This window comes from Silurus aristotelis (genome assembly GCF_946808225.1).
Source record: "Silurus aristotelis genome assembly, chromosome: 11".
Lineage (NCBI taxonomy): Eukaryota > Metazoa > Chordata > Actinopteri > Siluriformes > Siluridae > Silurus > Silurus aristotelis.
This window is the reverse complement of record NC_139584.1, coordinates 7,935,086-7,957,484: the sequence shown is the minus strand read 5'-3', so window position 1 is coordinate 7,957,484 and position 22,399 is coordinate 7,935,086. Positions and strand designations below refer to the sequence as shown.

General features: G+C 37.2%; 3 protein-coding genes across 4 annotated transcripts; 2 read left to right on the top strand and 1 right to left on the bottom strand.

The window, feature by feature from the left end:
• The first annotated feature begins 460 nt into the window (after window positions 1-460).
• ifrd2 (interferon-related developmental regulator 2) lies at window positions 461-11,976 on the top strand. Of its 2 annotated transcripts, XM_083555405.1 has the most exons (13): window positions 471-1,019; window positions 2,195-2,257; window positions 5,163-5,276; window positions 6,224-6,305; window positions 7,038-7,162; window positions 7,329-7,486; window positions 8,032-8,085; window positions 8,177-8,355; window positions 9,305-9,413; window positions 9,560-9,694; window positions 10,244-10,372; window positions 10,541-10,633; window positions 10,780-11,976. In XM_083555405.1, exons 1-13 carry the CDS (start codon window positions 974-976, stop codon window positions 10,858-10,860), a joined length of 1,368 nt encoding a protein of 455 aa, XP_083411531.1. In that variant the 5' UTR covers window positions 471-973; the 3' UTR covers window positions 10,861-11,976. The 2 variants fall into 2 exon arrangements, with proteins under 2 accessions (XP_083411532.1, XP_083411531.1); XM_083555406.1 differs by lacking the exon at window positions 2,195-2,257 and having other exon boundaries at window positions 461-1,019.
• Window positions 11,977-13,074: 1,098 nt separating this feature from the next.
• dffb (DNA fragmentation factor, beta polypeptide (caspase-activated DNase)) lies at window positions 13,075-16,601 on the top strand. Its single transcript, XM_083553548.1, has 7 exons — window positions 13,075-13,274; window positions 13,355-13,481; window positions 14,562-14,747; window positions 14,956-15,035; window positions 15,577-15,750; window positions 15,917-16,017; window positions 16,259-16,601. The coding sequence occupies exons 1-7, from the start codon at window positions 13,152-13,154 to the stop codon at window positions 16,461-16,463; spliced, it is 996 nt and encodes a 331-aa protein (XP_083409674.1). The 5' UTR covers window positions 13,075-13,151; the 3' UTR covers window positions 16,464-16,601.
• Window positions 16,602-19,014: 2,413 nt separating this feature from the next.
• Window positions 19,015-22,152, bottom strand: cUnh1orf174 (chromosome Un C1orf174 homolog). Its single transcript, XM_083553522.1, has 2 exons — window positions 21,613-22,152; window positions 19,015-19,278 (listed from the first exon to the last, which is right to left on the bottom strand). Exons 1-2 carry the CDS (start codon window positions 21,943-21,945, stop codon window positions 19,177-19,179), a joined length of 435 nt encoding a protein of 144 aa, XP_083409648.1. The 5' UTR covers window positions 21,946-22,152; the 3' UTR covers window positions 19,015-19,176.
• Between the last annotated feature and the right edge of the window lie 247 nt (window positions 22,153-22,399).

Sequence of the window (22,399 nt, the reverse complement as noted above, 5' to 3'; positions counted from 1 at the left end):
TGAGCAGTGAGTTTTAATGGTGTTTAAATATAAGAAATACTTCAGATTATTGTTAATTTCCATTTAAACTGTCTTATAGTATCATTAGACCTTCTAGCAGTTACAATATAATAAAGTGACTGGAAACCTTTGGACTGGTGTGACATTATATATACATACTTTATATGTAAAGTATTTTATTTATTGATAGTTTTATGTTGAGGAAAATATATGTTGAGCTGGAATACAGTATTTAGGTGGATAAAGCTGTATTTGCATATCCGACACTTGTTATACTCCAAATGGAGTTTTCCTTTCAAAATACTTGGCGACGTCATGACCCAAACAGTTCTAAACAGCTGATAGTCGCACAGCATTCTGGGAGATGTATTGTCTTGCGGGCTTCACGCTCTTACGCTTAGCACGCTCAAGGCGCTGCGTGAAGACTACATTACCCATAACGCACCACGCGGTTTATTGTGAGGAGGCGGCGCGCGCCGGTTCTATAGGCCGTTACCGGGGAGGAAAGATGGTGGAAATTGCAGCGGCAGCGTGCACAGAACTCCGTCCAAAACATTTCGGGAAATATTCACCATCTCAGCCTGGCATAAGATACCGGTTACCGGGAGACAAGCAAAGATAATACACTCTGAAGAAGAGATTAAATAGGGAGTTTTGTGTGCCGGGGAATGTTACACAAACTGACACACACACACTTGGATCAGTGGTGTGAAAACGTGGGTGACGAAGAAGTCACGACGAAGTTGTGAAACGAAATATAACTGGTTGTGAATTTTGTTGTAAAAGTGAGAATATTCGATGATTTGCTACAACTGATTAACAGTCACCTGGAACTGTTTTTTATTATTATTTAATCTCACTCCCGCTTTGTCCGATTCCCGTAAAGCTGAGAGTGTGTTAGTGTGTGTGTTAGTGTGTGTGTGTGTGTTGAGCGGCTAAAGCAGCATTAGCTTGTGTTGGATCAACTGACAGCATGCCACGGAGCAGAAAAGGGAAACGTGGGGCCACGTCAAGTAAGGGTGAGTTCTTCTGATCAACTGTTACATCTACAGACTCTACAGGCGTGAAGCACAGGGGGGGTCTTATTCGTTCATTAAAACTATTAATTATTGATTTAATGTCTTGTCAAAACAACTTGCTAATTACAGAGGTTACAGATGGGTTTAAAGAGTTAGCTGTCATCCATGTGATCTACTATTATTAGTAGTAATAGTTGTTAATTGTAGTAGTAGTGGTTATTTTATTGTCATTTCTTTTATCATTTTTGTGATGATTATAATAATTATCATTATTTATAGTAGTAGTGTTTATATTGTGATTTTTTTTATTAATAAATAAAATAATAGAAGTGTTTTAGATTGTGAATTATTATAATAAACAGTAGTAGTAGTTAAAGTATTATTGTGATTTATAATTTTTTATGATCAGAAATACAAGTGTTTACGTGATTCGTTAATTAAAATATTTTTTTATTATTAGTCAATCAAACGAATATTTTCTTGTTCAAAAGTATAATTGTGGCATCTGTTTAATTTCAGTCATTAAAATGAATATTTTCTTTTGTTTGCCTTTAACAATAATCATGCTAAATATATTATTTTATGATATTTATACTGGTGGTGGTGGTGCTGTTAAGTAATAACTATACTGTTGTATCGTAATAAACAACATTCGAATTAAATATTAATTAATGGTATCTCCAGTCTTAATAATTTGTCTACATCTCTGTAGAATATCTGTGTCTAGATTGAACATATCTGCATTGCAGTTTAAAGGGGAACTGTTACACTAGAAACAGTTATTTGACAGAAGTATCGAAGGAGTTGGATAATGAATGAATACGTTTCAGAAAATGAATGGACATACTTATCTTAAAATGGAATAAGTTTCACATCCACTCAGATATATCACTTTCAGTCTGCTCCGGTTAAATTGTTATTACGGTTCCCTCTGTAAAGCCACACTGAGGATCCATCACCGTACTGGGTTATTCTGGGTGATTACTTACTGGGTGAGTACTGTGGTGGATCCTCAAGACAGCATATAACGCAAAATAAATTCTTCAGTGTTTAGTTCATGGGCGTACACCCATATTCATCAAAGCTTGCAAAGAGGAGTTTCTGGATTAATTTAGACCTTTAATCCTATACCTTTGTCATATGAATGTTTCCTTCCTTTCATTGCCTTGAAATAGGTTCGCTTCGACAGGAAGTACTTCTGTTGCAGCTTTCAGCTAAGACTCCACTGTCACGTCCAGGTAGCGTCCGTTTGTAACCTCCGACGTTTCGCCGTAATCACGAATGTGCCCACGCATTTCATTCATTCCTCTCTGTTAGGTCATCATGAATAGCAAACGTTAATGTGCTTTAACACTTTTTAGTCACCCATTGTACATCTAATTTCCTTTATCCAGGCTCGAATATTAACCTATTAGTCCTATAGCAAGGAATCTGATATATTTTCATGGGGAAAAAAAGGAAGAAATTCTTGTTGAAGAGATTCTTGTTATATCTTATTTTTAGCGTGTTTTTGTTTTTAAATTTGTTGCCAGATGTCATTAGGAAGAAGTCCTAAAAGTTTCAAGAAGAGCTTATATGACTGAATCAAATGCGCTAGATGAGAGAAACTCTGCGCATGGCCTGTGCCATTGTGTCACTTCTGCATATTTGTCCGTGCCATCTCATTTGCATCGCTCTAACCTCACTGGAGCTTTCATATTCACATTGTAAACGTTGATGTGTTTTAGGGTTCACAGCTGCTTTCTGTTTATCTGGCAGTTAGTCACCGAGTGCTATCTAATCCTGTCAGTACTACTGAATACTCAAATATGATTGGTCAGAAGGTGTTGTAACTGGAGGTCTCAGACAGACAAATCACAATTCATGGATAAAATACAATTAGAATTAAAAACAAAGAGACAACTTTACTCCATCGACCACTAGCGTGAGTAGTGCATCTCACAGAGTGAGAGATACGCTCATCCCAGCATCGTACGCTGCTGCCTGCTGCGTGTAATTTTAAATATTTGTACAATTTTGTCGTATCTTCATCGTAAGACCCAAACTTTCCAAACAAAGCAGATTTTTTTTTTATTTTGTTGCCTGTAATTGATAACATTAATCAACAACACAGTATTTGTTTCCTTTTGTTTAATCACAATACGGAGCAGAACGATAAACTGGCAGTTTAGTTTGTGGAGCCTCCTTCAGGAACCTGCACTTTGCCTCGTATTGGTTTCTGCTGAGGGTTGGAGAGAAAGCTGTGTTTGTACTTTCACGTGAACATACTGAATTTAGTGCAAGCACTGGCTAATATTTATGCCAAATCCATAGCCAGTGTTGTTCCTCGGTTTAATGACAGCCTCATGTCTTTTGGTCGTCCACCATATTAGTTGTATGTGGCATGAGAGATTAATTCAATGCAGAACAAATAAACTCTTTAGATCTCAAAACATGATTTCCTTACATCCATTTACAGGTCAGTGTTTGTTTCAATGACACAGCATTTAAAAAAGACTCAAACAGCTGGTCTGTGTATTTGTGAATCTACTTGAGATAGGTGGCTGTAAATTCCTAACATTCTAAACGCCGACATACAAACCTGTGTGTGAGGGACACCTCAGTTCGGACCCGTCCTCCACTGTTGTTGTTTACTTTTAGTTGTCAAAATGAACAAAACTTATATGTAAGGCAGTGTGTCATGACTGTAAATCTCACCTATTCCAAATGTATCAGAAAATTCAGGTTTACTATCAAACCACTTTTCACTTTTTAATCGAATTGACTTTTAATTTTATTTCAGTGCAATTTATTGCAGTATTGATATCGTTCTTATCAAATCACTCGACCTTGCAATCTAGTACAGTGCAGTTGTTCTAAAAGCTGGTGTAGTGTTCCAGTAAGAGAAAGGGTTGTGACGGTGTGTTGATGAGGTAGTGATGAATGAATGGAGTGGATGTATTGTGAGACTGAGATGTTGTGTGAATGCTTCTGCTTGTTCAGGTTTTTCTGTTTACAGGATTAAAAATGAGGGCTCATTGTGTATGTGTGTATGTGTGAGAGAGAGAGAGAGAGAGAGAGAGAGAGAGAGAGAGAGAGAGAGAGAGAGAAAAATGCAGATAGACTGGCTGTTGTGCAAGGGGTCAGCTGGTTCACAACAGGGCTCGACCTAAAATAAATGATTTACAACAATGTAAATATAAACGTAGACCCTTATTTATTAAATTCGCAAGCGTAATATGCACACAGAGTCTTATAAAAGAATCCAACTCAGGAAACTGTAGAAATCAGAGGTGATTAATGAATAAATTAGATGAATTAATGAAGAGCTCAAACACACGCCCTTATTTACATTGCATTTGCAAAAACACAACCCAATTCACTTTAAGCACTCGATTTTATGCAGATGAGGTAATCGTAAGCTAGAAAAGAAATCTTTGCTTCATATAAAAATCATAATCTTATTGCTTATAAGAAGACTGAGGTCAGAGCTTCTCGTTGCCTCTTAAGGTTGAAGGTGCCTATTATATAATGATCTGATAGAGATCTACACGTGAATTTGATTTACACGATTCTTCATTATTTATGATGTTAGTGCTTTCTGCAAATGCAGGTGTGGTTGGAGCATTTTTTCAGCGAACATGTATACTGCTATATAGTTATTTAAGTGTCCGATTATTTAGCTGCAAATCAGGGTTTTTCAGGCACATAAAAAAAAAATGCATTTACAAATTGGAAACGAGTTCAGTCATACAGATACTGCAGAGGTAAAAAATTAAGGAAACTTTTGCTGGATTTTATGTACAGATTTGACTCTATATGTGATGAAAAAGAGCCTTGAGGGTTTTTTTTGTTTGTTTGTTTTTTGTAAATCACTGACGGTTATGGTTGTAGCATTGTATTTTTTAAAAAATACAGTTCAAAAAGCAGTAGGTCGAGCTGATTAACTGCAGTGCATGTGATTGTACACGCTTAGGTATGTGTGTGCAGCGCTGTGCATGTGGTCACAATCCATCCTCTGTTTGCCACACAATGTGATCGTCTGTCATCTCATGTTATCTCTTGTTCATTTTTTTTTTCACATTTATTCCTTTACCCAATTTAACCTCACCTCCTCTTGGAAGTTCTTTTAGTCATTTTTAGGTTTCTTCTTCTCTCATTCAGGAAAGAATGGAGGAAAAGGAGGGTCCGGTGCCAGTGATGACGAGTTGGCATCTGATGTGCTCAGTCATTACAGCAGTGCCAGTGAGAGTGCCTCAGTGCTGGATGAAGGAACAGGTGCGTGCGCACACACATTTCTTGCCTCCAACATTTCTGATTCATCCCAGAGAAGTTGACGATGAGCTGAGATTTTAAAAACAGACACAAGTGTTGAAGCACATAAATATGAATCTTCTTCTTTCGGCTGCTCCCATTAGGGGTCGCCACAGCAGATCATCCGTCTCCATACTACTCTGTGCTCCACATCTGCCTCTTTAAAACCGACTACCTGCATGTCTTCGTTCACCACATCCATAAACCTCCTTCTTGGTCTTCCTCTTTTCCTCCTTCCTGGCAGCTCCATCCTCAGCATTCTCCTACCAATATACCCCATGTCCCTCCTCTGCACATGTCCAAACCATTTAATCCTCACCTTGTTCCCAAAATGTCCTACACGTGCGTTTCCTCTAATAAGATAATTTCTAATCCTGTCCATCTTCGTCACTTCCAACGAAAATCTCAACATCTTCAGCTCTGCTACCTCCAGCTCCACCTCCTGTCTTTTACTCAATGACACTGTCTCTAAACTGTACATCACAGGTCTCACCACAGTCCTATAAACTTTACCTTTCACTCTTGCAGACTTTTCTATCACAAATCACTCCTGCTATCACTCTTCTCCACCCACTCCACCCTGCCTGCACTCTTCTTTTCACTTCTCTAACACACACTCCATTACTTTGCACTGTTGACCCCAGGTACCTGAACATGAATATGCACATAAACACACAAGCACATAAACATGAATAATTACTATCATTCACAAAGGCTGGGCAATATGCTGATATAAACTGGTTGGATTTGTGTACATATGGAGTTGTTAATACGTGTCAAATTCATTCTAATTTAAAAATAAATGGCTTTTTGGCAGACAATTATGTCATATTACCATGATACACACACAATATTACAGTAAAATAGTGAGACCCACAGATCCTGGATTAACCTAGTGTTGTGCTGAACAGGTGAAGTAGTGGATGAACAAACTGCTCAGGAGGAAACCGAAGACAAGCTCAAGCAGTGTATTGACAACCTGATGGACAAGAGGTGATGCATGTTTTTTATAAACATAAAGTCTTACAAAGGGAGTAATTCACAAGCAGAAGCTCATATATGGAAAGCACTTTCAAAACGGAACTGGGTTTTCAAAAAAGGAAACAAGTGTGTGTTCTGAAACTTTATTATCTTTTATTTTGATCCTGCTTTTGTCCATACAAATGTAATGTTGATGCATAAAGTAGATTGATATTAGACTAAATTCAGCATTGCCAAACATGGTTTATTGGGTTGACTTGCCGTTAAAATCAATATTTTTTCCTCAAGGGGGTGAATAACATAAAATTACAAGTGACCTAGATGATGTGTTAAAATATTGTGTATATCTGCCTTACACAGTGGAGTGAAGGTGTGTCATTTAGGACATAGCCTGGCTATCTCTTTGTACTGTATATTGAATTTGGTGATATTGATAGTGTGATGTTTTGTATTTATATTATATTAGATAAATAAATAGATTTTGTGACATATTACTGGATTTCTGTGAAGTCCAAGAAACTACATTACTTTTTACAACATGTATTATTTATAAAAAATAATTTATTAATATTCAGGGTTTTTTGCTTTAAACTTCTTTATAAAACACATGAAAATTTAACAGATATGGTGTTATCATCATCTCTGCATTTATACCCAGATTTTTTTGTAACAGCTTTTAAACACAGAAACCCTCTCTCATACTTGACCCACTTATACTCTGGTGCAAATTCCACTCTCTTTCAGCGTGAAGACCCGACTAGCAGCGCTGGAGAGTTTGCGATTAGCCTTTTCCTCCAGAGTGCTGTATGACTTCCTGCTGGAGAGACGCCTCACCATCGGCGACTGTCTGGAGCGCAGCCTGAAGAAAGGTGGGCACTAGGACCATGTTAGATTTAAAGGAGAGTGGTAATTAAGTTTGTAAAGAATGCATTGTAAAGACACCCCCCCACTTCTCTTTTTCTCTTTCACTCTTTTGTTCTTTCTTTCTCTGTCTTTTCTATGGGTTTCTCTTTCTTTTTTTCTGTGGGTCTGTAGGTGGCGGAGAGGAGCAGGCTGCAGCAGCCACATTGTCTGCTCTCCTCTGTATTCAGCTGGGAGGTGGGTTCGAAGGCGAGGAAGCCTTTAAGATGTTCCGCCCTCTCCTTAGCTCCATCCTGACTGACAGCTGTGCCAGCCTATCAGCTCGTCAGAGTGTGAGTTTAACCTGGCAGAAAACATTTTCCCTTTTTTAAGTAATTTTTAAGTGGACAAATCTGTTATATACTTATGTATTTTTGATGGCAAAAAACTGTGAATGTAATATGTTTCGAAATTATTGCACATTCTATGTTTAATTCTTTTTTTTGCAGAATCCAAGCTGTTGTTCTGTTTGAGTGTATAGTTTAACACATGCTGTTTGGAGCACATTTATCTAGCATTATAACAATCCAAACAGTAACAGTGGGCTCCTTCTAATAATAAATATAGTGTAGTTCACACAGTTTCCAGTTGCACAGGCTGGCACAGCTTTTTCCCAAAATGTCCTGTATCTCTGGAAACTAGATTGGCATTGGGTTTTAAAAGTCTGATCCCTGATTAATTGTACAATGTTATAAACCATGCACTTCAACTATATGTACCATATTACTATCTTTCCAGTTAAAAAATAATTTAACACATTATTGGATTTTAAGTGACTTAAAGGATTTTTTTAAGACATATCCTGATTTATTATTTTCTTTCTCTTTTTTCCTATTAGTGTGCCCGAGCATTGGGCATGAGCTGCTATGTGTCTGCATCAGACAACGCTGAGGTAAATGTCACGATCTTCACACAATTATAGACAGATAATGAATTATATAACCTGCAGAGCAATTGGTTACTTTTTACTTCTTATTCCTCAGGATTTGGTGAAGTGTATGGGGCATTTGGAGAGCGTGTTTGTGGGAGCGTATCCGCTGGGTGATGGTAGCTTACCAACTGTTAAAGCTGGAACTCCAGCTCTTCACAGTGCTGCACTTCAGGCCTGGGCTCTGCTTGGCACTCTGTGTCCTGCTTCCCATATCAACAACATGGTCAGCCAGTAAGTCCTTAACACACACCTACATGTTTATTTTTTATTATTCAAAAATTTATTTTTACACATTTTATTTTATGAACGCTTGCCAGAAAGCGGTAATTGACAACTGTCATATGCAGCTTCATCTTCAAAACTAAATGACAAACAAGTTAAAAGCAGTATGCCTGCATTTCTTTTTTAAAGAGCAGCTACTGCATATGGCTTGTTTTTAGCGTAAACATTCATTGCTAGTGTTTTTGTTAAGACTATCATATAAGTATGAAAGGTAATGTTCCCAGTTTGTCACTCTGGAGCAGTGGTCCCCAATTGGTCAATTGGTACCGGGACGCACAGAAAGAATACATAGCCTAAATTATTTCTGTTTTATTTATCTGGTTCTGAACAATGTTTTTTTTTTTTCTTTTCTGAAAATTACCTGATTCTCTCCGCCACATCTGTCTATGACTCACTCTTGATGCATGTCAGGATGCCTTGGTCACATGTCTTACCTCCATCCGCTAACTTCTTAAAGGGGCTGCTCCGGCCGCTAACACACAATACATTACCGCTAAATTGAAAAACCCCAAGCTAGCAAAATAAAAAAACACCACCACAGTGGATTCACGTTTATTAATATATTTATAAAATACCAGTTTTTATGCTATTAACATAATTTTAAATATGATTGAGAAAATAATAAAGTAAGTAAAGAGGAAAAAGCGTATTAAGTAAATGAGTGATATTAGATGTACAGTGGACATGTAGTGACTGATGAAAATAAGACAATAATCGGGGCTACAGACCACTTGGGATTTTGATACCTTCTAGGCAAAAAAAAAGTAAACTATAAAGCGTAATAAAAAATAGTTTATTTATCTTTTGTTAAATCTCTCCATCGGAGTCTTTATTTTGATTGTTTTTGTTTTTGCAAAAAGAAAATAAAATTAACCACTTCCTTTCTCTGTTTTCTCAGTCACTTGTCTCGGCTACAGGCCTGTTTGGAGAGCAGTGAGGTTAATTTCAGGATCGCTGTAGGAGAAACCATGGCTCTGCTGTATGAACTGGCACGAGAAGTTGACGAGGTGAGAGAGAGTTCTATTTCCCCCTAACGAGCATGTAAACACAAGCAGGTGTTTGTTATTGTGAATGTATGATTCATGAGTTCTTAAAAACGTAAAGTAATCGTGTATTTGCAGGTTTTATAATTTGTTACGATTCCTATGTTTAGGAGTTTGAGTACGAGGATTGTGACGTGCTGTGCGAGAGTCTGAAGCGCTTAGCAACAGACGGAAATAAACATCGGGCCAAAAATGACAGACGCAAGCAGCGCTCCATCTTCCGCGAGGTCCTGCATTACATCGAGGTAAGACGAGACCTTAAAGACCTGCTGACTTGCTTGTGGCTGTTTTTAGAGGGAATGTATGTAAAAAGATTTTGCTATATAACACACGAGTTAGAGATCCAAAGATGTCATCCCAGTCAAAAAACAAATTTAGGATATACTGAGCCATAGACAGAAATGAAGAGCTGATTTCTAATAATTTGCCTGCACTCAACGGATGAATGACATCCCAGCCTTCGTGAATTAATTGACTAAATCTAATCACTGTGAATCAGAAAGCCTGCACAATAATTCAAGATTAAGGCTCGAGTACTAAATTTTCATTGCTTGATTTGATTTTAGATTTTTCCTGTATATGATAAATAGCTTTACTTCACAATTCAAGCCATCAGGCTAGTTACTCACGTCTGGACTTCTGTTGAGATGCTGATTTCTTCACATATTTAATTGATATTATTTAGATATAGTACTGTATAGGTTAGAGCAGTTCTTTGTTGATCTGTGAATTTTCCAAAGCATTTTAGTTTGAAACGAGTTTCTTGCTACATTCCATATTTTCCTTCCAATCAGTCCGAGGATTTCTCTGAGGAGAAGATCCGTTTTGGAGTCGAAGTCCTCTACCTTGACGGTTGGATGCGTCGCCGGATTTATGATGCCTTTAAAGAGGTGCTGGAGTCTGGAGTGAGCCACCACCTGCAGGTCAGAAGGATGCCAATATTTGAAGTCTGACCTGTAAAATAATAAAGCTGACCTGTAATATATACAGTTACAATGATTAATATTTTAACATTTTTAACCCTTGAATGTGTGTGTGTGTGTGTGTGTGTGTGTGTGTGTGTGTGTGTGTGTGTGTGTGTGTGTGTGAAGGTTAACCCACTACTGAGGGATGTTTTTGGACTTGGAGCGCCGCTTATTCTGGACCCTTCAGTCAAGGCCACCCGGATCTCCCGCACAGAAAAGGTAACCTTTTACTTTTTGCCTCGAAACAATGTCCGATTATAACAGTGCCAAAATTAAATTTTATTTTGGATCCTAGATTAAAGATAAAACATTTTCTATATAGGCTTATTTTATGTATATTTACATTGATTTTTTTTTCCCTGTAGCACCTTTTTAATTCAGCTGCGTTTAAAGCCCGGACAAAACTACGGAACAAAGTGAGGGACAAACGTGCTGACGTGATGTGATGGTGCTGAGGGAGAAGACTTGATGCAGAAGGAGGAACACTACACACCTCTTTTGAGCTCACTTGAAATGTTAAAACAGCAACTGCTAAACCAGGGACTTGACAATGCAAATGGTGTGTGTGTGTGTGTGTGTGTGTGTGGGTGTGTGTGTGTGTGTGTGTGTGTGTGTGTGTGAGAGGAGTGAATGTGTGTGAATAGTGTGCCTCAGTTTTATTTAACATTACTGAATATAAATAATAAGATGCCTACAATTAACTGTGCAACACAGCATTTTCATTTAGCATTTAAAACAAACATGTTGAAGTGTAAGAAATGGTTCAGGACAGGACTCAGTACATAGTCTGTGATCACCAGGAAGCAGGAAAATGCCATTTATTGCTCCTTTAAACATCTTAATATTGTACATTTATAATGACCTCTTGTAATGTTAAAATGTATTTTTTCTTCCTAATTTATTAATTTGGAAACAAGTGAGCTGTGTGTACAGGAAATGGCCAAGAAAACACCTTTCTAGCTTTTGTATGTAATTTTTACAGACTTGCTGCACATCACTAAAACATATTTAAATGCATAAATATTTCGATGCAATTGTATAAATGTTTCCTCACACTGCCAACAAATGATATTTGTCCCATCCCAGTTTCACTTAATGGTTTAGTGAAAGTTGGCTGGATATTTTAAAAATTCATTCTAAACAAGTTTTGTTCACTGGGAGAGAATTCAAGATGCAATGCTGAGTAGAGCATTTTGAGATTTTTTTTGTTTTGAGGAAAAATCCTCTTTTATTAGAATTGATTCATTAATAGACTGGACAGGAGACAGCCATTAGCTACAGCTGCTAACATCACTTTCATATATTATTTGAAGTTTTACAGTCAAAAATAGGAGGCCAGAAATGTATTTTCTTAAAGATGAAAGGATTAATTACATTTTTACAATGAACAGTTTTATATTTTCCCTACAGTAGACTAAATCATAGAATTTTGAATGGTTCATTTGTTAGTGATGTAACAGCTTCGGGGAGGTTAAGGCTTCTGCACCCAAAGGGTGAGCCTACTTCAAATAATTACAATAAAAAAAATTTAAAAAAAAGAAACGACTGTGGTATTTCTAAAATTTATGTTTGTTTGTTTTTTTTAGCATAGCTTTATACAGTACAGATTAAAAATAAAAGATAGAAAATTAAATGTATCGCTGAGAGAACAAGTTTCCAACTACTTTTTGGAGAAGAGTAAAATATTTCTCATATCTCATATATATTTAGTTATATAAGTATATGATATCTCTTGGATAGACTGTTATAAGCTCATTACTTTAAAATCATTCATTAAACCTTTGACTATTTCTACACGTGCTAAAATATCTCACCCATGCTATTATTTGGAAAATTACTACCTAAAGATTTTTATTCTTATACCACTGCAATCTACCAAAAGGTATGTTTTTGTTTTTTAAAAGAATGGTAAATTTTTTATTTCACTCTCATAATTACATTTATTGTGCAACATTTTGGAAATTAAGCTTTTATTACAAACATAGTAGTTATAAACAGTCATATCCTTGCCTGCATCTTTCTTATTTATCCGTCATACAAAAATTGTTTACAGAGAAACCAGAATATGAAAACTCCATTAAAAGGAAAATGCGAAATTGCTAGTCTGCCTTTACATGTTAAATAACATATTTCCCAAATCTTCCTCCTTTACTGCATTACTATTACTGTGAATCATGGATTATATAATCATCTTTGTTGAACATCACATTTTGTGAATATGGTTGTAATTATTAGGTTTGGTGCGTGTGAAGGATCAATCACCATCCCATGAGAATGACTGTATTCCAGGAGGAAGTAGGAGCTTATTCATTAGGGCTCTGGGTCACAGATTGGAAGGTCAGGGTTTCAATCCCCAGTATTGCCCTTGAGAAGGGCCCTTAATTATTTATGCTCCAGGGACTGACTCTTCACTCTGATCCCATCTTCCTAAAATCACTGGAATGTCTGAAGAAAGATTTTCTTTCTTCTTTTCTTTAATTCTTTATTATTTCTATTTTTTTATACGCACATGCAAGAATTACAGTCCAGCAAGTCCAGAGAAAACACTGGGCCTGGAAACCCCGCACACGTTATAACACGTGAGAAATGTGGAGGACACGCCGGAAGTTGTAGGTCTTCGTGACCGGTAGTAACCCCAGCTTCCCGTTTTACCCCGCCTATAAACAAAACGTCATACCAGAAAGCCACACACCCCACATATTTGATATTCCGCGGCTTCCGTGTCGTAAATAAAAACATGCCAAAAATACAGAAAAAACTAAAACCGGTGAAAGTGAGGAGAGCTGGAGAAACGAGAAAAGTCGGCGTGGCGGCGTTTACACTGAAAGAACTCATCAAGAAAGCATGCGGTTTACTTCAGGTTAAATAAAACCAACAACACCTGAATGTGTCCTTTGTGTCAGTCAGAGGCTTAATTGTATTCTTGTATTTGTTTTCTAGATGCATGTGTCGAAGGTACAGTGCTGTTTGTATGAGGACGGGACGATATTGACCGAAGATTATTTCCTACATCTTCCCGATAATACTGAGTTAGTTCTACTTCCAAATGGGCAGAGCTGGAACGGAAGTGAGTGAAGTGCGCATGCGCAGGGTCTCTGCTTCATTACAGCATATTAGTGATGGGAAGATCGGATCATTTTAGTTACTTGGTTCCTTGAATCTCGTTCATCAAAATAATTTGGGTTCATTTCGTTCCTTTGATCAGAAATAAAATGAAACGTTACATTTTTAAATAAACAGATCCCCCAATACGTCTACATACATGAACTTTGACTATAGTTACAATAATAAAATGTTTCATTAGTTTTGTGTGTCACAGGACTCCCATAATTATTGTGCCAATAATGTCAAGATTCAGACCAAAAAAAAAAATTCTGATCTACTGCATTGCAAAGCATCTATGGGAGTCACGTGATAAAAGAACAAACGACATGGATCAAAGGACTCATAAGAAGAACTAAAGTTTTTTTTCTCCTGAACATAACTTACAGGGATTTTGCGATGCTTTACTCAAGGGTGTCCAGTAGAAAATGAACGAATCACTTTTAGAGACTACTCGTTCTTCTGAGTCACATTAAAGACTTGTTTAAAATGAATGAATCGTTCATGAACGATCCATCACCACAGCACATCTTCTTAAACCTGGTCCTGAAGAACCATTACTTTGCACATTCTAGTTTCTCCCCAGCCCCTGATTCCACTAATGAGATAACAAGCAGATGTTCCTGGGTGTTAGACAAGGGAATGTTTCCAAGCCATGGTTGGGAACCTGTGCCCTATTTTGGTGAATGAACATGCTGAGGTATGCTGTTATTTGGGTAGAAGTACATTATCTGTACCCTAGGCTGAGGAGAATTTCCATAACATTTATTTATACTACCAAAAGAAAACATGAATCATCATATTTAAATATAGGGAGTCGTAGCTCATGGGTTACAGACCAGGGGTTCAAGCCGCAGCACTGTCAAGCTGTTGGGTCCATTCACAAGGCCATGAATCCTCCCTTTGCCAGGGGGGTTTTGTATCTTGGCTGACCCTGTGCTCTGACTCCAGATTCCTAACAAGCTGACCTATGTAAAGAAAGCATTTCACTGTATTGTAATGCATATGTGACAAAAAACCCCCACCTCTATCTCCTCCACCGTAGTGGCATATGACCTCAACCAAATCCTTGGGCTGGACAGACACTCAGAAGCGCTGATCACTGCAGCGCAACAGCTACTGACCGATGAGCATTCAGCGAAGCGGAGAAAAATCCTCAGTGAACTCCTGTTTACTCTGAATGATAATGCAGAGCTGGAGAACAGGGAAGAAGATGAGGACTGGTTTGAAGGTACTGAGTCTTTGGTTTTCTTATCAGTTACAAGTTACATTTATTATTTTTTCGTAATCCATAATTGTATTTGTGAATCAGGACATATATCATTTGCCTACCCATCGTCATATAATTTTATACCACTGAAGTGGCTTTTTTTGTGTGAAAAAACAAACATTAAGGGAAGCCATAAAATGTATCGATTTGCTTGTTTGTCCATTTCTAGGAATCGACACAAGATTTAAGACCAAGTCATCATACATGAGGCACAACTGTGAACAAAGAATACGGTCATATCTGAAAGAGGTAGAAGTGCTGCACTGTTTAACTTCTCTTCATCTTTTATATATCTGGCAGCTTCTCTTCTTATCACTGCACAATGTAATACCACACCACCGTTTAATTCTCACTGCTGATTGTATAGAAAGTTTAAATTTTCTGTAACAGCACCAAATCACTGCTGCACTTGTTTGTTTCTGTAGAAACAAATAAATCAGGGGAACTTGTATGGTGGACAAACCACAGATAAAAAACCCTCAAAAAGAAACATGTATATTGTAAATAAAAGAAATGGAACAGTGTACCGTTATTATAATCCACATATCCACATCTATATCTGAACTATATGACAAATGATATAAAAGGAATAATACCATTTCTGGGAGCTCGGTGGTGATAACACTTCATCTTAGGTCCTTAAGAGGGTGACTTTTAAATGAATATTATTATTTTGATTGTTGATTGTAAAATGGCTGAGAAGAACTCCACTGTGTTTTATTGTTTCTCAGCCTGGGAATGTGATTGAACAGGTATCAGTTGCCTGATATAAGTGTTTATTTTGCTCCAGGTGAGCGGCCATGCATGCACAATTCAGAATGCTAAGCAGAAAGATGAATACCAGAAGGTGGCAGCCAGCATGGCAGAAAAGCTGAAATCCATGCGCTATCATGGCAGTTACTTTGACAGGACAGAGAAGAAGCTCCATCGTCTGTGCACCCAAGAGGGCTGGTTCTCCTGTCAGGTACCATCCATCATCACTACAATACACAAGAAATGCTGATATAGAAGAAGCTGAAATAGAGTTTGATCAAACCATAGTATTGACACAGAATTCAGTATTAGAGTATTTACTTTTCTTTAAGAATGTATGTATCACTTTACGCTTTGATGTATACTTGTGTTATCAGGGTGCCTTTAATCTGGAAGAGTGTGAATCTCGCCACTCATTAAACCCATATAGTAACCGTGAGAGTAGAATTGTTTTCAGCACATGGAATCTGGACCATAGGTGAGAAAATATCATTTCTATATGTCTCAACTAAAAAATAAATCCTATTGACCACAATACTGAGAGACAGCACAAGTGCACGTGACTCTCCTCTGTATTACTCTTTCTTTCTTTCATTTTTATTTTTCACTAATTCTCTTTTCTAACTTCAGACTATCAGGTTCAACAGCAAAACACTAAGACTGAAGCTATTTCTTGTACTCATACCACAAAATAGCTTTCTAACACTCCTCTATTTCAGGATCGAGAAGAAAAGAACCATCATTCCCACACTTTTCAATGCACTCCAAGCTAAAAAGAGCAGTGATATAAATCTGGACTATTTCTACAAGCTGTTATTCACAGTAGAAAATCTGAGGCTGGTTCACATTGTTTGCCACAAGAAAGGAGCTCATGACCTAACATGTGATTCACACCAAATATATAAACGGGGCAAAAGGAAGTGAGAAGGATAGAAATTACATTATGAACAAAATTGCTTTAGAAAGCTCAGGATTATTAAAAAAAAATGTATCCAATATAAAAAAAAAGAATTCCTAAAGGTTTTTCTTGATTTTTTTTTTTTTTAGGTGCGACACATTTCCCTGGTTAATTTTGTTTGCAAAATTATAAACTTTTATAAGACACTGTACAATATTTCTATTTTTTTTTAAATAGATTGAATCCTTGTGATGATATGCATAATTACTGAAAAACGTTGGTCAGACTTTTTTTTTGTTTACTCAGGTTTTTTGAGGAACATTTGCCAACTGAACATTTCTGGGCTGTCTTCTTCTTCTTCTTCTTCTTCTTTCGGCTGCTCCCATTAGGGGTCGCCACAGCGGATCATCCGTCTGGGCTGTACGTGTGAAAAATCCCCTTTGAGTGTTTTTTCCACAAAAAGAAATGTTGCTGATTTAGTTATAATGAAATTCACATTTTCTGCATTACTTTTTACCAAAACATTTTATAATGACGGATTTGAAGTAAACTAAATAGTTCCAGTTCTGTTTCAAATATTTGTCCCTACAAACAGTAAAAAAAAAAAAAAAAAAAAAGAACCAAATATCCAGAAAGAAAAATATTGCTAAAATTCAGTTAAAATGGGTAGTTTGTATTAAAATATCCATTGAACTATTTTCGTGAAGCACTATAATGTTTGGGAAGAAGTGGATCATTAATAATACAAAAGACACATCTCCTTTCATAAGCCAAAACAATTTCATTTATTTCCATGCTGTTTTCAAATCAATAAACATTTATACTTTCTCTGGACAGAGTATAGTATTTTTTTTAAGGGTGAAGTAAAATAATATAGAATGTTCTTCTTTTCGAATTAACAATGTATAAACAAAACAACTTGTAACAAAATTTGCACATAAAGGTTTGTCCTTTTTAATACAAAAATAGTCATCATTGTAAACCAAGACAGATTTTATCTAATAATTTACACAGACATGAGTTTAAAACTTTACAAGTCACATCTTTGTATATAAAGTTAGTGCAAATGTTTCATCCACAGAACTACATATACATTTCAGGTTTACAATGCAACTTAACTCACTCAACGTTCACTTGATTACACATAAATATATAAACATATATAATCAAGCATGTCAATGCAATATCCTCATACATATGATCGAAGATATTATTACACTTATAGACACAAGAACAAAAAAAAACATCAACCGGGTATTTAAGAACAAACAACAATATTCAGACATTAGAAAATGTAAATACAATGATTTTTTTTCCTGACTGAGGCACTTAAATGACATCACAAGACGTGTAAACAATTCATGTCCACATTACGTTTGTCTCATCATATTGCAGTCTATTAAAAAAAAAAAAAAAACAACCCTAAATAAACAAAAACTACAGCTACTATTTGTTACTTAAGTGCTTCACATTATGATGCAATGCTTTTTAATGTGATGAAACGAATGAGCATACTCACATTTTATATATATATATATATATATATATATATATATATATATATATATATATATATATATATATATATATATATATATATATATATAAATGAGAGAGAGAGAGAGAGAGAGAGAGAGAGAGAGAGAGAGAGAGAGACTAAAATTGTTTTCTAGGCAAGCGCAATGGTAAAAACGTTTACACATGCACATTACAAAAGTATATTATTCATCCAGTTTTATTAAGTGCTCTGGTGAGGGTGGATCTGAAGCCTCTCAGGCATATTGGGAAAAAACAGGAATATACTCTGGACGGGATACCGGTCCATCACCAAGAAACAGGCACACACACACATACACAAGCGTTCACACACACACTAACATCCAGGTGCATTTTAGAGTTGCCAATCCACTCCACACAGACAGTAACCTGAGCTCAGAATGTGTGTGTTTGTGTGTGTGTGTGTGTGTGTGTGTGTGTGTTTGTGTGTGGACATATTCAAAGGGCACAGGGTTTAATTCTAAGTGCTTCATTTTCAAATGTTTTTAATAATTAAATTATACACAGATTCTGTATATACAGTATACACCTTCTGATCTACCTTGTGTACTGATCTTTCTTCCCTGCAGTACTGTTATGCTGTTCAACTTGCAGTACCTTTCATCTTAGACTTCAATCCCAAGTCTTAATTTACAATTAGTGCTACTCAGACTTACTTTACAAACATGCTGCACAAAAACCCTTCTTAAAATCAAACTTTCATTTATTCCTTTTTTTAAATAAAAGCCAAGACTGCAACATTGTTTACTGCTCTGATAATGTATATTTAATGTGCTCTTTCTCAAGGCTTCAAGTCACTGTAGCTGCAACACAAAGTTGAAAAACTTAAAACCTGGTTTAATACTCAAAACCTTTCTTCACTGTGATAACATCTTTATGACCATAATTCCTGAAATAAGACAGACTGATAGTAATCTGTTGTGCACTCAGAATGCTGGTAGAACTATGATCGAATGGAAAAACAGGCAGTCCCTCGTAGTTACATTAAGTTAAATGCTGCTGAGAGTGGCTTAAAAAATGTACAACTTTAAAATTCTGTATTTCACATTGGATAAAACCCTCACAAAGTGTTCTTTGGAAATGTTTGTTCTATATATAAAGATTTTGCTATTATTAAACATTTTTAAATAAAATGTACACACAACGGATACGTCAGAGTTCTACACTCAGCCTGTGCATGTGTTATGTCTGCTCATCATCGCTGTCCTCTTTGGCGTAGTAATTACGCCTCCTGTACTCTCGTCTGCTCATTCCCTCTGTGCCAGTCGGTTTGTATGAAATGTCCTGCAAAAAAAATAAGGAAAATATACAAATCTTTGTCAAAAGGTGAATCACACTGAATTGAATTTTTTTATTATTATTAATAATAATAATAATAATAATAATAATAATACCACAGTCAGTACTAAACTAAGAGATTAAGCACAGGCTTTTCAGGAGTCTACAGTGGCTAGAAGATGCTTTAAGTACACAAAAAAAGAACAAATAAACATAAAAAAAGAACAAAAAGTTAATCAAAACAATTTCCTAACTAAACGTTGTTTGTTCATTTTATTTGGATTTAAGGGTGAAAAGGGTAAAAAGAATGTTAGTAGAAAAAAAACTAGGCAAAACAACTGCTTTTTGTCTTTTCTGTGACATACTAACCATCCTACTGCGTACGTTTGTAAAAAAACTAAAAATTGCAGGTGTTAAATGTGGGGAAGCCCATGTGAGCAAACAAATGATGTAAAACACAGTTTGACTGGTTCATTTAGAAATACTTGTTTCAAAATCTCAAATCTTTAAAGTGATGTGCAAATTTAATTATGGGACAAACATATTTGAAATAACAAAAACTACTAAATGTAGAATTTGAAACCCCAAAACGTCTGCAATATATGCAATAGGATTTGAACTAAAATGTACAAGAACTGCAAAAATTTATTATTTTTCAAATACCGGGTTTCCTTCAAGGTTTTTTTTATATTTCCCTACACCAGTAGATCCTGAAAGATTATATTCCTTTTACAAAACAGCAAACTATTTGAAATAGTATTTTTTTTTTTTTTTTTTTATCAAAGAACAAGATTTTTCTCTCGAAACAGACCTCACAAGGGTCAATCGAAGAAGTCCTGGTGTTGTGCAGAAGCATTGCTTTACCGTTTGCAAAAGCAGAAGGTCTGCTCAGAACATGTGCCGCACACTGCAACAAGTCAGACCGTCGTCCCAGAAGGAAGCCTCTTCTGAAGCTGGCTCACAAGAAAACCCACAAACACTTTGCTGAGGACAACCTGTCCAATAGCATAAATTACTGAAACCATGTCCTGTGGTCTGTTAAGATTAAAAATGTAATGCCCTCCCTTCAGAAACTGGGTTTATGGAAACAGCAGTTTTCCATAAGTTTAACATAATAGCGACCTCAAACACAAGACCAAGATGACAACTGCCTTGCTAAGGAAGCTGAAGGTAATGAAGTTGCCAAGTATGCCTCCAGACCTGAACCCTATTGAGCACCTGTTGGGCTCCTCAAGTGGAAGCTGGGGGAGTTCCAGGTGAGTTCACTGGCTTCCAGTAGCTGCACGTATCAGATTCAAAACACTGATGCTTGCCTACAAGGCCAAAAAGGCCAAAAATGGACCAGCACCATCTTACCTCAGAGACCTCATCACATCTCGCACTGCACCACGCTGTCTGAGATCCTCCAGCACTGCTCGACTGGTACCACCTTCTCTCAGAATGAGAGGTAAGTACACTTCAAGGGTCTTCTTTGTTCTGTTACCGATGTGGTGGAATGAACTTCCCCTAGATGTCCGTACAACGGAGTCCCTGACTATCTTCAAGCGACGACTGAAGACCTACCTCTTCCTGAAACACTTCAATTAGCACTTTCCAAGTTTGCGTTGTAGAATTCAAGAGATATTTATATTAAGTTTGTAATCTGGCGTAATAGTGTAGATTTATTCATTACTAGAGACTCAAAGCACTTTTGTACGTCGCTCTGTATAAGGGCGTCTGCTAAATGCTGCAAACGTAAATGTAAATGTCAAACATCCAGCAGTTTCACAACCTCATTATAAATAAGTGAAAGAGGATCCCAGCAACAACCTGTGCAGCTGTGGTGAATTCCATGCCCAGGAGGATTAATGCAGTGCTACATAACAATAGTGCTCAGACTATATACTGACACTTTGGACACAGTTTTGACATGTTTACTTAGGGTGTACTCACTTTTGTTGCAGTTATTTAGACAATAATGGCTGAACTGCTATTCAAGCTGCACATTGAATACTCTAAACTATATCCAACATTCAATTCTATAGAATTGTCCCTTGAACACCTATACTAAATGGTTGCTGAAATGTGTAGGGTGAATATCATAGATTTAATCATTTAGTTAGTTAGTTAGTTAGTTTTTGATCAGGCTCGCGCGCGGTGCAGGTTGTACATTAAGGCGCCCTATTCATGTTTTTTTTAATCAGAACCATGCAATGGTCCTGAAACACTACACCAAATAAAAGGGTAAATAAAATAGGAGTTTCACACATTTAGAGCTATAATGTATAACGAGACTAAACGCCAAGGTCAAGTGAATACAACGGGAGAGAGAAAAAAAACCGACACGTGGAAAAGAGGTACCTGAACTGCATCCAGGTTTCCGAAGAACTGCTCTACTGGGAAAATGTGGTTGCTGTCCTCGTCGAAGAAAAGGCCGGGGTCTGCCGTGTCGGCGGATCCGCAGCACCCAGTGTCCTCCATCTTCTCCGGGTTTGGCCGCGCCGACGCGCTCGCTTTACCCGCGCTGTTTTCTTTTCCCCTTCGCTCTTTCCGGCCGCCGCGCTCCGCACAGCTCACCGCTCTGAACGCAGTCCTGTCCGGCTCGGCTGCACCGCCGCTCGCCTTATCCGCCTCTCCATGGACGGACGACGGTCTCTTCGGCAGCCGTTTCCTTTCCCCACTGTCGCCGGCCATCTGTTCTTACGGTTTTCAACACGGCTCTGATGATGTTCAGTCTCACCCCTCACTCCTCCGCAACGCTTCTTCTTCTCCTCTAGCAGCTGCTGCTCCTCGATAAATACTTATCAGAAGCTCTGAGGAGCGTCTACATGCCGCTGCTGCTCGGGCGGAAACCGCGGGGAGGTGGAGGACTGCTCCGGCTCTCCGCTCACACACTGACCCAGCCTGAACTTTTCACACCGAGACTGTTTAAAGGGACTGCACACTTATTTTCTTAATGTTTTCAAGAGACTTTTTTCTCATTAGATGTGGTGACTTTATTTAGAGAATGTAGCACATTTTGGTGTAGGAGGGATTTTAAACAGTGACTGAGATCTATTATAATGATAAAGGGTGCACAGTAAACAAAGCATTTTTACTAGGTATATTTTCGAGTGTGTTTTATCTGGGTGTCATGTAGGTCAGATTT

Coding starts and splice junctions, on each gene's coding strand:
- cUnh1orf174 (XM_083553522.1), bottom strand. CDS start 21,945: ATGGCCGGCGACAGTGGGGAAAGGAAACGGCTGCCGAAGAGACCGTCG. Junction 19,279..21,612: donor GAAACCTGGATGCAGTTCAG/GTACCTCTTTTC, acceptor TTTTTTTTGCAG/GACATTTCATACAAACCGAC.
- dffb (XM_083553548.1), top strand. CDS start 13,152: ATGCCAAAAATACAGAAAAAACTAAAACCGGTGAAAGTGAGGAGAGCT. Junction 15,751..15,916: donor AGGGCTGGTTCTCCTGTCAG/GTACCATCCATC, acceptor TTGTGTTATCAG/GGTGCCTTTAATCTGGAAGA. Junction 16,018..16,258: donor ACATGGAATCTGGACCATAG/GTGAGAAAATAT, acceptor CCTCTATTTCAG/GATCGAGAAGAAAAGAACCA.
- ifrd2 (XM_083555405.1), top strand. CDS start 974: ATGCCACGGAGCAGAAAAGGGAAACGTGGGGCCACGTCAAGTAAGG. Junction 1,020..2,194: donor TGGGGCCACGTCAAGTAAGG/GTGAGTTCTTCT, acceptor GCCTTGAAATAG/GTTCGCTTCGACAGGAAGTA. Junction 8,356..9,304: donor ATCAACAACATGGTCAGCCA/GTAAGTCCTTAA, acceptor CTGTTTTCTCAG/TCACTTGTCTCGGCTACAGG.